This window comes from Bufo gargarizans, chromosome 5 (genome assembly GCF_014858855.1).
Source record: "Bufo gargarizans isolate SCDJY-AF-19 chromosome 5, ASM1485885v1, whole genome shotgun sequence".
Lineage (NCBI taxonomy): Eukaryota > Metazoa > Chordata > Amphibia > Anura > Bufonidae > Bufo > Bufo gargarizans.
Window position 1 is genome coordinate 192,579,324 of NC_058084.1, and position 12,910 is coordinate 192,592,233.

Below are 12,910 nucleotides of genomic sequence, written 5' to 3' on the forward strand. Positions count from 1 at the left end.
CCTATAGGCAGATATGATTGCCTCACTTGTGGAGTAGGAAACTCTCTAGGTTTAGGCTAAGATGCAGATTGAAGTTCTGGATTGGTCCCTAGTATTGAACCCAGAATCCGTACAATACAACGCCATTGAACCAGTTACAAGTGGATCTGCTTCTGCCGCATCATAGTGTTTAGCAGGACAACGAAGCATTGGGAGGGGAAATCAGCGGAGCTGTGGTGTGCCAAGTGGCTCAAGCCATCCTTGGTGCACTTACCAGCTAATTAGGATATTTTTTTTACCAGAGTGCAACACCGATCCTGCCACATAAAGGAGTGATTATAACATGAGGCGGGGGAGCCTACCTGGGTTTGTGGTCAATTTAAAACTGATTTTGGTGATGGCAGACTCCCTTTAAAGCTCAAGCAGGCCTAACACATTTGATCTTAGTCTGTAACATGGTATCATTTATAAAGTATAAAACAAGTATATTCCCTCAGTATGTACTATTTCCTTTATTCTTCTAGATGAAGCTGCTCAGGAAGCTCTGACTGACATGCCCCCTCGATCAGAGGAGGTAAGACTGTGGTCTTGATATAGTGCAAATGTTGAGAAAAACAATGACAACTGTATCATGAATGTTATGACCTTCAACCCCTAATTACAATACAGAATAAGTCTACTTTTACACTCGGACACTCGCGTTTTGGCTTTCCGTTCAGGGCTCTCACAAACGTGCCAAAACGGATCAGTTTGCCCTAATGCATTCTGAATGGAAAAGGATCCTCTCAGAATGCATCAGTTTGCCTCATGAGGCGGACACCAAAACACTGCTTGCAACGGTTTGGTGTCCGTCTGACGAAACTGAGCCAAACTGATCCGTTCTGACACAATGTAAGTCAATGGGGATGGATCCGTTTTCTATGACACAATCTGGCACAATAGAAAACTGATCCGTGTCCTCCATTGACTTTCAATGGTGTTCAAGACAGATCGGTCTTGGCTATGTTAAAGATAATACAAACGGATCCGTTCTGAACCGATGCAGACAGTTGCATTATCTGAACGGATCTATCAAAACGCGAGTGTGAAAGTAGCCTAAAACTTTTAAAGGCTATGGACACCATTAGGGGAAATTTTTTATTGCATTCTACTTATTTGGGGCAATTTTTTTTTTTATTGGTCTTTATTAAAAATTTTCCATGGTTTTTCCTCTACACATTTCACTTTCAGTATCTCTTCAGACTGGTGTTTCCCTTCCAAAGAATTAATCAGAGAGCTGCTTAGTCTGTAGCCATTATCTCTGAACTCTTGACAACTTATAAACGCCCATTTAATTGGTCACAAACATTTCACACAGCTTTGCATAAATCAATAGTATAAGTGACCATAAGAAACTTTGTAATATATAATATCAGAGAAAAAATACCTTGTTCTAGAGTTATCAGCTGTTTCTTCCCCACCCCCCTCTCTGTTGTAAAATTACTTTGGGGGAATTCATAATTCCCCCTACATGTCTTTTTAGCTTAAAAAAGTAAATAAAAAAAATACTTGGTCTATGAATAGGGGAGGAGTGAGCAGAAAATGAGTGCGACACATGCAACCAGAGAAACTTCAGCTAAATAGACAGTTTTTTTTTTCTCAGGCCAAGTGTTACATTCACATTCATACAGGTCAGTACTTCTCTGTAATATCCTCTATGATCCTGGCACTGCTTCTGAGTGAATGTGAGAAAGTTAGGAAGCAGGTTCTTCTCTACTTTCTGTGTGCAGTCGATGGAAGCTAGTCCCCATACACCAGCTCTGGGAGAGCTAACTAAAGATCTAGCATAGAGAAAGGAGAAAACCACAAATCATTCCAAATTAATTAATTAATGTCATAGCTCATTTATTTTTAGCTGTTGTTCAGAAGACCATTCATAGAGGTGGTCAAATACTGTACCTTGTAATTGGGAAGAGACTGGACACCCCCATCCACACGGTTGGGTTTGGCCGACATTCATCTAATCTGCATGGCCACATAAAGTGGGTTTTCTGGGAGTGAAATATTGATGACCTGCCCTCACGATAGGTCACCAATATTCTATTCCTGGAAACCCCTGTAATAAATTATCTGCTCCTGTAAGCTGTTTCTTCTGATGTTTCCTCAGATGATGATATAATGTGATTTTTACAGGAACTTGACCCAGTTACTCTTCATAATCAAGCATTGATGAACATGGAAGCCAAACCCACTGAAGGCTTTGAGAAACTGCAGTTTTTGTTGCAACAAAATCCTTTTCCTCCGGAGACATTTGGAAATCTCTTACTTTTATACTGCAAGTATGAGGTATGAGGCTCTATCCATGGATTCTCCTGGATTATTCAGTATGTGCTGTCCAGACAGTGGTGTTCTTTTCCTTCAAATGTTTACAGGCTATTCACGTTAATCTTTAAGTTCTTCTTTATTAGGAGACATGGTGTATCTGAATATGGTCTGAAAATGTTTCCAATTATAACTAGGTGATGCTTTCTGACCACAAACTATTATACATATAAACCAGAGTTGGACATGCCCTTTAAATATGTCACTATGTTAATATCTGTTTTATCAGTACTTGGTCTCCAATTACAATATCTTTAGAACATAGGTTTACTAGTAATTTCCTAATACATCTCTATTAGGGTCCATTCACACGTCCGCAAAATGGCTCCGCATCAATTGCGGAACGGGTGCAGACCTATTCATTTTCAATGGGGGCTGCAAAAGATGCAGACAGCACACTGTGGGCTGTCCGGATCTGCAATTCCGTTCCGCGGCCATGCAAAAAAAATAGAACATGTCCTATTCTTGTCCACAGACGGGGACAAGAAAAGGCATTTTTTATTATAGTGCCGGCCATGTGCAGTCTGCAAAATGTGGAAATCACATGGCTGGTGTCCGTGTTTTGCGGATGCGCAATTTGCGGACCGCAAAACAGTTGCGGATGTGTGAATGGACTCTTATTGGAATAAATTTGGGCAGTGCCCTGTTACACACTCAGTGAATATTCAGTCTGTGATGCAGCTTCCCCTCCATTCATTGCTATCCATATAAGTTCCCCATATACAGGCATTGCACTCAGGTTATGGACACACCTGTATATTTTAAAGGGTTGTCCAGCTTTTTCCAGTGATGTCCTGTCCTGATTATTGGGAGTCTGACACGCTGCCCCCACAATCAACTGTTCTGCAGTGGAAATACACAGCTCTGTCCACTGTGTATTGGAGGGAGCTGTGTACTTCTGGCGCCGACTTCCAATTAAGGAGGTACACTAAAACAGCGGATCAGCAGGGGTGCTGGGTGTCGGACCCCCCACCGATTAGATACTGATGGACTATAATAAGGATACGCTATCATTTGTAAAAAGCTGGACAACCCTTTTAAAGGATAATTGTGCTTAAAAAACCTAGAAGCAGAGAAAGCAAACTCTAGCAGTGCCCTATTTTTCTAGTGATTGGAGGGGGGTCTATGCATCTGGTCACCCACTGATAAAATGTTTCTGATGTGTCCCTGTTCAGTTATTATGTCCTAGGGAAGCTAATGGAAACTAGATATAGGGGCACATTTATTAAGACCAACGTTTTAGGCGCCGATCTTAATAAGCCCCTGCACTGCCCATCCCTGCTCATGTCACACCCGCATTTTTAGACCTAACGTGAGTAGGGAAGAAGTTGCCAATTCTGCCTTAACATGGAATCTGCGCCAGATATACGCCACTAAAGTCTCCATTTCACTGACACTCATATTGTGTGCTGTGATGCTGTTGCCAATAAAACCTGTTATTTTAGACAGTTTCCAGTTTATGCATGTTAGCAGTCTAATACATCTGTGGTGAGTGACTATTCATGTATCGCTACTGCTTATCTCTCCTTAGTATTTTGACCTTGCAGCGGATGTACTGGCAGAAAATTATCACCTGACCTACAAGTTTCTTACTCCTGTAAGTAATTTTTTCTATGTAGAAAGGAATACGTACTCCTTGTCTTCTGGATTGTGCGTGTGCTCGTTCCCCTGTCCTTCCACAGTGTAAGGCCTCTTTCACATGACCGTTTTATTTTTCCGTTTTGCGCGCCGTTTTTTGCGTTCCGTATACGGTCCGTATACGGAACCATTCATTTCAATGGTTCCGCAAAAAAAACGGAATGTACTCCGTATGCATTCCGTTTCCGTATTTACGTTTTTCCGTTCCATTAAAAGATAGAACATCTATTATTGCCTGCAAGTCACGTTCCGTGGCTCCATTCAAGTCAATGGGTCCGCAAAAAAAACAGAACACATGGGGAAATGCATCCGTATGTCTTCCGTATCCGTTCCATTTTGTGCGGAGCCATCTATTGAAAATGTTATGCCCAGCCCAATTTTTTCTATGAAATTACTGTATATGCCATACGGAAAAACGGAACGGAAACAAAAAACGGAACAACGGATCCGTTTAAAACGGACCGCAAAACACTGAAAAAGCCATACGGTCGTGTGAAAGAGGCCTAAGTGAATAGTGAGCCTGCAGCGCTGGGAGGCAGATAAGTTATTGGCGCCAATGGGTTAACCTCTTCATCACCCCAGACATGACTGTATGTTTGAGATGCAAAAGGGACATATGGAGCGAGCTCACAAGCTGAAACCAATACACCGCCTGCTGGCTGTGTAATGCAGCTGACACCTGGCCACAATGACCAGGATCAGAGATAACTTTGATCCTGGCGATTTAAGCCCTCAGTTGCCGCGGTCAGTAGCAAACTCAGCATCTGGGAGATTAGACAGAGGGAGGCGGCTCCCAGGCCTTTTTAATGCTCTCAGGTCTGTCATAGTAAACTGCCTGTTAAGAACTGCCTGCAGTAACAATTAATAGGCAGGCAGTAAAAATTGCATAGATTGCAATAGTATACTATTTCATTCTATGGAAAGAAGTGACCAAAGGATTGCATATTCAAGTCAGCTAAGGGGACTAAAAATGCAAAAAAAATCACCCAAATATAAAAATTTATTTTACCCCCTTTCCATTTTTACATTTAAAAATAAACAAACAGAAAAAAAATACATAATTGGAATCTCCACAAACAAACAAAAAAAAAACAACAACTTTTTCTCCTTCACCACTGACTAGAGCTGTTCGGAGAAAACACATTTCTAATAGAGTCTGCACTTTGAATCTGCATAAAATTGGTGCAATATTGGCAACATTTGGGGCAACTATTTTTTTCTACTCTTACAGTTAGGTCCATATATATTTGGACAGAGAACATTTTTCTAATGTCTGTTCTGTACATTACCACAATGAATTTTGAACAAAACAATTCAGATGCAGTTGAAGTCCAGACTTTCAGCTTTAATTCAGTGGGTTGAACAAAATGATTGCATAAAAATGTGAGGAACTAAAGTATTTTTTAAACTCAATCCCTTCATTTCAGGGGCTCAAAAGTAATTGGACAAATTAAATAATTGTAAATAAAATGTCATTTCTAATACTTGGTTGAAAACCCTTTGTTGGCAATGACCGCCTGAAGTCCTGAGATCATGGACATCACCAGACGCTGTGTTTCCTCCTTTTTAATGCTCTGCCGGCCTTCACTGCAGCGGTTTTCAGTTGCTGTTTGTTTGTGGGTCTTTCTGTCTGAAGTTTAGTCTTTAACAAGTGAAATGCTTTATTGGGTTCAGATCCGGTGACTGATTTGGCCATTCAAGAATATTCCACTTCTTTAATTAACTCCTGGGTTGCTTTGGCTTTATGTTTTGGGCCATTGTCCATCTGTATTTTGAAACGCTGACCAATCAGTTTGGCTGGATGTGAGCACACAGTATGTCTCTGAAAAACCCAGAATTCACCTGGCTGCTTCTGTCCTGTGTCACATCATCAGTAAACACTAGGAACCCAGTGCCACTGGCAGCCATGCATGCCCAAGCCATCACACTGCCTCCGCCGTGTTTTACAGATGATGTGGTATGCTTTGGATCATGTACCATGCCGTCGTCATACTTATTTCTTTCCATCATTCTGGGAGAGGTTGATCTTGGTTTCATCTGTCAAAAGAATGTTCTTCCAGAAGTGTGCTGTTTTTTTTTAAATTTTTTATTTTTTATTTTTAGAAAAGTCCAATCTAGCCTTCTTATTCTTGAGGCTTATGAGTGGCTTGCACCGTGCAGTGAACCCTCTGTATTTACCTTCATGCAGTCTTTTCTTTATGGTAGATTTGGATATTGATACTCCTATATCCTGGGGAGTGTTGTTCACTTGGTTGGCTGTTGTGAAGGGGTTTCTCTTCACCATGGTAATTATTCTGTGATCATCCACCACTGTTGTCTTCCGTGGGCATCCAGGTCTTTTTGCATTGTTGAGGTCACCAGTGTTTTCTTTCTTTCTTTCTTTCTTTCTGAGGCTGTACCAAACTGTAGATTTTGCTACTCCATATAGTGTAGCAATTTTTCGGATGTTTTTTTTCTGTTTTCGCAGATAAAGAATGGCTTGTTTCACCTGCATAGAGAGCTCCTTTAACCGCATGTTTACTTTTTAGCAAAATCTTCAAAATGCAAGCACCACACCTCAAATCAACTCCAGGCCTTTTATGTGCTTAATTGAGAATGAAATAATGAAGGAATTGCCCACACCTGCCCATAAAAACAACCTTTCAGTCAATTGTCCGATTACTTTTAGTCCCTTTTAAAAACAGGGTGCCACATGTAGAGGAGCTGAAACTCCTAAACCCTTTATCCAATTTTAATGTTGATACCCTCAAATGAAAGCTAAAAGTCTGGACTTTATGTCCATGTCCATTATATAATTATAATATGTTTTACTAAACAGGTAATAAAAACAAAATTTGTGTCAGTTTCCAAATATATATGGACCTAACTGTATTCCCAACTTGTGTGAAAAAGTGGTGGGGCTTGGCCTACTATGCACTATTATTGCACCACATTTCTGGTATACAGTTCTGTCTCAAGGTAAGCCAACCAATAGTTGATATAAAGACAAAAGTGTCTATCCATGCACGTAATTTATCATCCAGCTTGTGCCACTGTGATAGATCTTGTGCTTGTGTAGACAGCCTGTCTAAGCTTATGCCATCCACACCCTTAGTAAAACTGAGACAGTGTGTCTTAAAGTGAGCACAGTGGGGGTCATTTATTAAGCTGAAATACACCTGTATTAGGCGTATTTCTGTCGCAGATTGCGGCGCAACAGCTAGTAATCTGCAACTTTACCCAGCTCACCCCAGGTCTAAATAAGTGGCATGGGTGGGGAAGGGGACGGGCTGGTTCCAGGTGGAACCACCTCCAGCTTAGGGCTTTATTAACACCTGTGCCTAAAACCCCGGTCTGCATAAATGTGCCCCAGTGTTGCTATATACTTATAGATGCTGCACATCTCTCCATTGTGCCAAAAAGTATGTAATAAATTCAGCCTGGCTGTATCTGTAATATCATCTAGAGGCACACAGCTTTTAACACCTTCATGACATCCATCGCACAGAGACACCTGGGCTGATGTTTGCTATCGGCGATAACATCTATCAGACATTTAACCCTTCATATACCATGGTCAGTTGTGACCACAGCATCTGAGGCTGGCAACGCTGCCCCGAATAGCTTTCCTGTACTGAGAAACCGTTCTTTGGTGTTAGTAGGCTGGAGCCTGTATGTAAGCCTGCAGGAACATCATGAAAATCCCATACTCTACTGTATTAAATTACAGTAGTGTATGGGAGAAGCAGTGTAATGATTGCACGTTCAGGTCTCGGGGCTTAAATGTAAAATATATACCGTGTGTGTGTGTGTGTGTGTGTGTGTATATATATATATATATTTATATATATATATATATATATATATATATATATAAAATTGTCTTTATTTTTTTATTTTTTTATTAAAGTATTAAAACACAAGAAAAAGCTATATAAATGTGGTATCGCTGTAATCGTACTGGCTCAAAGATTGAAGGGCACAAGTCACTTTTTTCACATAGGGAACACTGTAAAAATGAAGCCCATAAAACTATGACAGGATTATGGGTTTTTTTTCTGTGCCATTGCCGCTCTGAATGCTGCCTCCAAGTTCTTCCAATATACAAGTACAATAGGGGCTACAAAGTGAAGGGGAAAACCAGGCACAACTCTGCTCTGCTGAGAACCAGGCATACATGCTTTGCACATCAATGTTTTTTAGACATGATTTTGGACCTCAGTAGACATGGAACATGGCTTATAGCAAAATGGGCATGGTTTGGAAGTAAGGGGTATGGCTTATGATGCAAAAATGTTCACCAATTTTAACTTATGCTTATGCACACTAGTGTAATTGCTCAGTCCTCATTCTGCAGACCGCAAATAGCGGTCCGCAGTGCATCGTCTGTGGCCATTTGCACTCTGTTTGCAGATGCGGACCCATTGACTTGAACGGGTCTGCAATCTGCAAGATATGGCCAAAGATAAAACATGTTCCATGTTTTTGTGGATGCACAGATCGGAAGCCCACAGAACTGCTTCATAGTCCTTCCGTGGACTTCCGATCCATGCCTCTGCTTCGCAAAAGATAGGTGATGTCCTATCTTCGGTCGTATCTGGTGGATCACGGACCTACACAATTTAATGGGTCCGCACCACAGAGTGCATACGGCCGGTGTCCGCGTATTGTGGACCCGCTGTTTTCTGGCTGCAATACGGGCACCACGCCCATGCAGTAATGTGCATGAACCCTAGGTAAGCTAACCAATAGGTGTAAAGTTAGACAAAAGGCACCACATTATCGTACAGCGTGAGCTACTGTGTTAACTTTTACGCATCTTTAGGCTGTCATAGTTTAAAATATTAGACTGGATTAGTAAATATGTCCTACTATTAGTTTGGGCGATAAACATATGTCCATCCTTTAGCCATATATGTGTGATATAAAATATACTAGGTTGATGGCCCGCTCTTAGGGCAGATTGAAAATAAATAATTAATCGTAATTATTTCTCATCTTCTTTTTTTCAGTATTTGTATGAGTTTCTGGATGCCCTGATAACATGCCAAACAGCCCCAGATGAGGTACTGTATGTTACATACTTTTGTAATAAGCTTCTCAGGTTATTATAATAATATACACATATCCAGTATTCACATACCATGTATATTATAATTTCCATGGTGCTTTTTTTTTTTTTTAACCTGATTTTGTTTTTTAGGCTTTCCTAAAGCTGGATAAACTGGCTGGGATGCTCACGGAACAACTGAGAAAGCGAACAAAACAGGTAGACGGTGTAATTCTGTCTTTCTAGATTGATTGTTATGCGGCGGCAGACATTGATAATGCCCTTCATAGTCACCTTGCAGTAGCCAGATGTTCCATATGTGAATGGGACTGTATGAACAGTGTTCGTGTATGGTGAAGGGTTCATGAGAAACAAGGCAAAAGACACGCAAGGCAAATTTCAGGCCGCCCATTGGGGTTGCGGGCATCACAGTTTCAGTGCTAGATGTGAAGACTAGATGTGAATCCCCTTTCTCACTATGGGAACCACAAAATCTCTCATTGTTGCCCTAATCCATTCCCGACTCGATAACTGTAACTCACAATTAATTGGCCTACCCCTCACCAGACTTTCCAATCTATCCTTAATGCAGTAGCCAGGGTCACCTATCTGTCTAACCGCTACTCCGATGCCTCTGCCCTGTGCCAGTCATTGCACTGGTTGCTCATACAGTATAGAATCCTCATTCTCACTCACAAAGCTCTCCACCCCCCTACATCTCTTTCCTCATCTCTGTCTACCACCCTACCCATTCTCTACACTCTGCAAACAATTTACGACTGACATCCACCATAATCCAAACTTCTCACTCCTGGCTCCAAGACTTCTCCTGAGCTGCACCAGTTCTTTAGAATTCCCTACCCCAAGAAATTAGGATAAGTCCCAATACACACACCGTTTTAGGTGCTCCCTAAAAACACATCTTTTTAGGGTGGCCTATCACATCCCGTGATCTAACTCCTCTCTATACAGTATATAGCCCATTTATCATCATTTCCTGAAGCTGATCCTCCACCAAACTCTACACCGCACCCAAAAGCACTTCAGATATCGGCTGGCGACTGGCTCATGCATCTTTATATCTGCTCCCCTATTTTCTCACGACGGCTGGACCATTGCACAAATGTGTCACCCCTATGTCCTCATAGATTATAAGGTCTTGGGAACAGGGCCCTCATTCCTTCTTGTTCTAATTATTAACTTGTCTGTTTGTACATGAACCCCCTGAATTGTAAAGCACAGAATATGTTGGCGCTAAATAAAGATAATTATTATTATAAGACGGTGAGTGGATGCAGTCTGGTCACGACTGTGAGGTGGGTAGTAGATCCACTGGAGCAGAAACTGTCTTAAAATACCCATTTTTCTCATTGTGGGGTGTTATGGCCCGCCTCAAATAAAAATGATAACTTTTTTTTCTATAAAAGTTGTGTGTTAATTTTTTAAATTTACATTATTAAGGTACAAGAAGCGAGACTAAACCGGGATGATGAAGCAGTGAAAAAGGCTGTGAGTGAATATGATGAAGCCCTAGAAAAGTAAGATGATTTCATGGCGTTGTTGTCTTCTGAAAGAAGGGGGCATTTTAATTTTGTGAACTTGAAATCGTATTTCCAGACCTTTTCATGACTGAAGAACCTGTGACCAAATGACAGTTCTTACTTTTTTGCAAGAAACATGGGGCTCCCTTACCATGCCTCTTACCTCTGTGATCATCTTGCTCCTCTTCTAGAGATCAACCTATAGAAAAGTTGCAAATTATAACACGTATTTGAGCTATAATTTGAGATTTTCAATGCCACTTTTAATAAGAGAGTGGGGTTCAGCAGGAGACACCAGGCCTCATGTGGATCAACAGATTTTCTATCCCTGGTGCAAATTATAGTGCAAATCTGCCTGCTCATAGCAGGTGTATATTTCGGTTTCTGGCATAAGGACAGCCAAAGATTTGTTAATAAATTTGTCCGATGTTGCTCTAATGAAGTATGGATTAAGATTGGCGAATGAAACTCCACTAGTTTTTTTTTTCTTCATATTTAATGCATTATATTTTCAAATGTTTTTATTTCAGGTTGACATAATACAAAAGTACATACAGTGTGATGTGATAAGTAGTACTTTACAGCATCGTTTACAGCAAGTCTTTGGTAAAAGTCCCAACATAGACAATCAGAGTAGTATATAGGAGCTATTACGTCAACCTTCCGACATCAGTCGGTTTTTAGAAGGGGGGTGAGGGGGAAAGGAGAGGGGAAGGGGAAAGGATGAGTTATGGGGGATTAGGAAGCTCTCCCAGCATGCAAAGAATTGCTTTACATTGATCTCCTTCCTGGAAGACGCCTCTACCTAGTCCATCTTCATTAAGAAGGAGACTTTCTCAAGAAATAGCTTAAACGGTGGGGGTGTGGGGTCGATCCACGTGTGGAGGATAGTCTTGATTCCTGCTGCAATTTCCTATTACCTGGGGTGCACCGTGTACTGGTCGGGTCAATGTATCCAAAGATGGCCCATATAGGGTCCAGAGGTGCTGCTGATGTCAAATGGGTGGTGGTAAATGTGTAGATTGTATCACCTGGCACTGCCACAAACTGTGGAAAATGTCTGCTCCTGTCTCTTTACACCGAAACTTTAATGCATTATAAAGTAAGAAGTAAAGAATTATGATGTTATAATGGTCTCTCATGATGTCATACTTAGTACATTATGATGTCCTAATACATTATTATGTAATAAGGTGTTTTATAATGCATTATGATGTCATGAGAGCGTGGTAATGGCCTGAAGTCCCTGTGGGGTATGATGATCCACACGTATCGCTGTACAAATACCGCTTTATCATGGCTTCCCCTGGTGTGACTGAATAATGAATACATTATGAGATCATAATGGTGTCTTATGATGATTCAATTATTGCATCATGATATCATAATTAAAGGGGTTGTCCCATTAAGACAACTTATCTCCAATCCACAGGATAGGGGATGTGTCTGATCAGCAGGGGTCTGACTGCTGGGGTCCCCACAGATCGTGAGAACAGGGTCCCATGCTCCCTATTTGAATTGAGTGACAGATGAGGATGTGTGTCTCCATTCAACTGTAGGGAGCTGACAGAGATAGCCAAGAGCAAGTACTCCGCTATCCCCCACAGTCCCATAGAGGTGAATGGAATGGCAGCGCGCGTGCATGACTACTGCTCCATTTTAACAAGGGAGCGCGGAGGGGCCCAACTGTTGTATCCACTCCAATCAGACACATATCCCCTATCCTATATTCATGTTAATAATACTTTTGTATTTTATTTAGGTATATTCCTGTTTTAATGGCCCAGGCAAAAATATACTGGAACATGGAGAACTATCAGATGGTGGAGAAAATCTTCCGTAAATCGGTGGAGTTTTGTAACGAGCATGATGTCTGGAAACTGAATGTAGCCCATGTCTTGTTCATGCAAGAAAATAAGTACAAGGAGGCCATTGGCTTTTATGAGCCCATTGTGAAAAAACACTATGACAATGTGAGTAGTGTCTGCATCGGTGCACTGATATCACTAATTAGGTTATAGTGCAGTCACTGTATGGAAGTTCTCTAGTGGCTTACGAAAAAAGGTAAGATGATAGCCTACAAGCAGTGGCATGGTTCTGCCCATGTAGAGTAGTGCTCATTTCCCACAGTCTGACAGGAGCATGTCCAAGCTGCTTTGCGGTCCATTCACACAATCACTTTCTTTTTGCGGACTGCAAACCATGGACACAGGCCTTGTGCACCCTTCATCCCGTGCAGACCCATTGACTTCAATGGGTCCCGATTTGCAAGAGGCAGTAGAGAATAGGGCATGTCTCATCTTTGGTGGACCCGGAAGCGCACGGAAACCCATTGATTTCTAAGGCTGCAGTGCTACACTGG

The 12,910-nt window shown here is 41.4% G+C and overlaps 1 protein-coding gene across 1 annotated transcript in view; it reads left to right on the plus strand.

Annotated features, from left to right (window-relative positions):
* Window positions 1-12,910, plus strand: part of LOC122939210 (tetratricopeptide repeat protein 30A) — a 39,512-nt gene that overhangs the window by 11,476 nt on the left and 15,126 nt on the right. Inside the window, exons 8-14 of the mRNA XM_044295245.1 lie at window positions 504-553; window positions 2,152-2,304; window positions 3,872-3,937; window positions 8,970-9,023; window positions 9,161-9,226; window positions 10,469-10,545; window positions 12,311-12,521. Coding sequence (XP_044151180.1) covers window positions 504-553; window positions 2,152-2,304; window positions 3,872-3,937; window positions 8,970-9,023; window positions 9,161-9,226; window positions 10,469-10,545; window positions 12,311-12,521 — 677 coding nt within the window. The remainder of the gene's footprint in view (window positions 1-503; window positions 554-2,151; window positions 2,305-3,871; window positions 3,938-8,969; window positions 9,024-9,160; window positions 9,227-10,468; window positions 10,546-12,310; window positions 12,522-12,910) is intronic.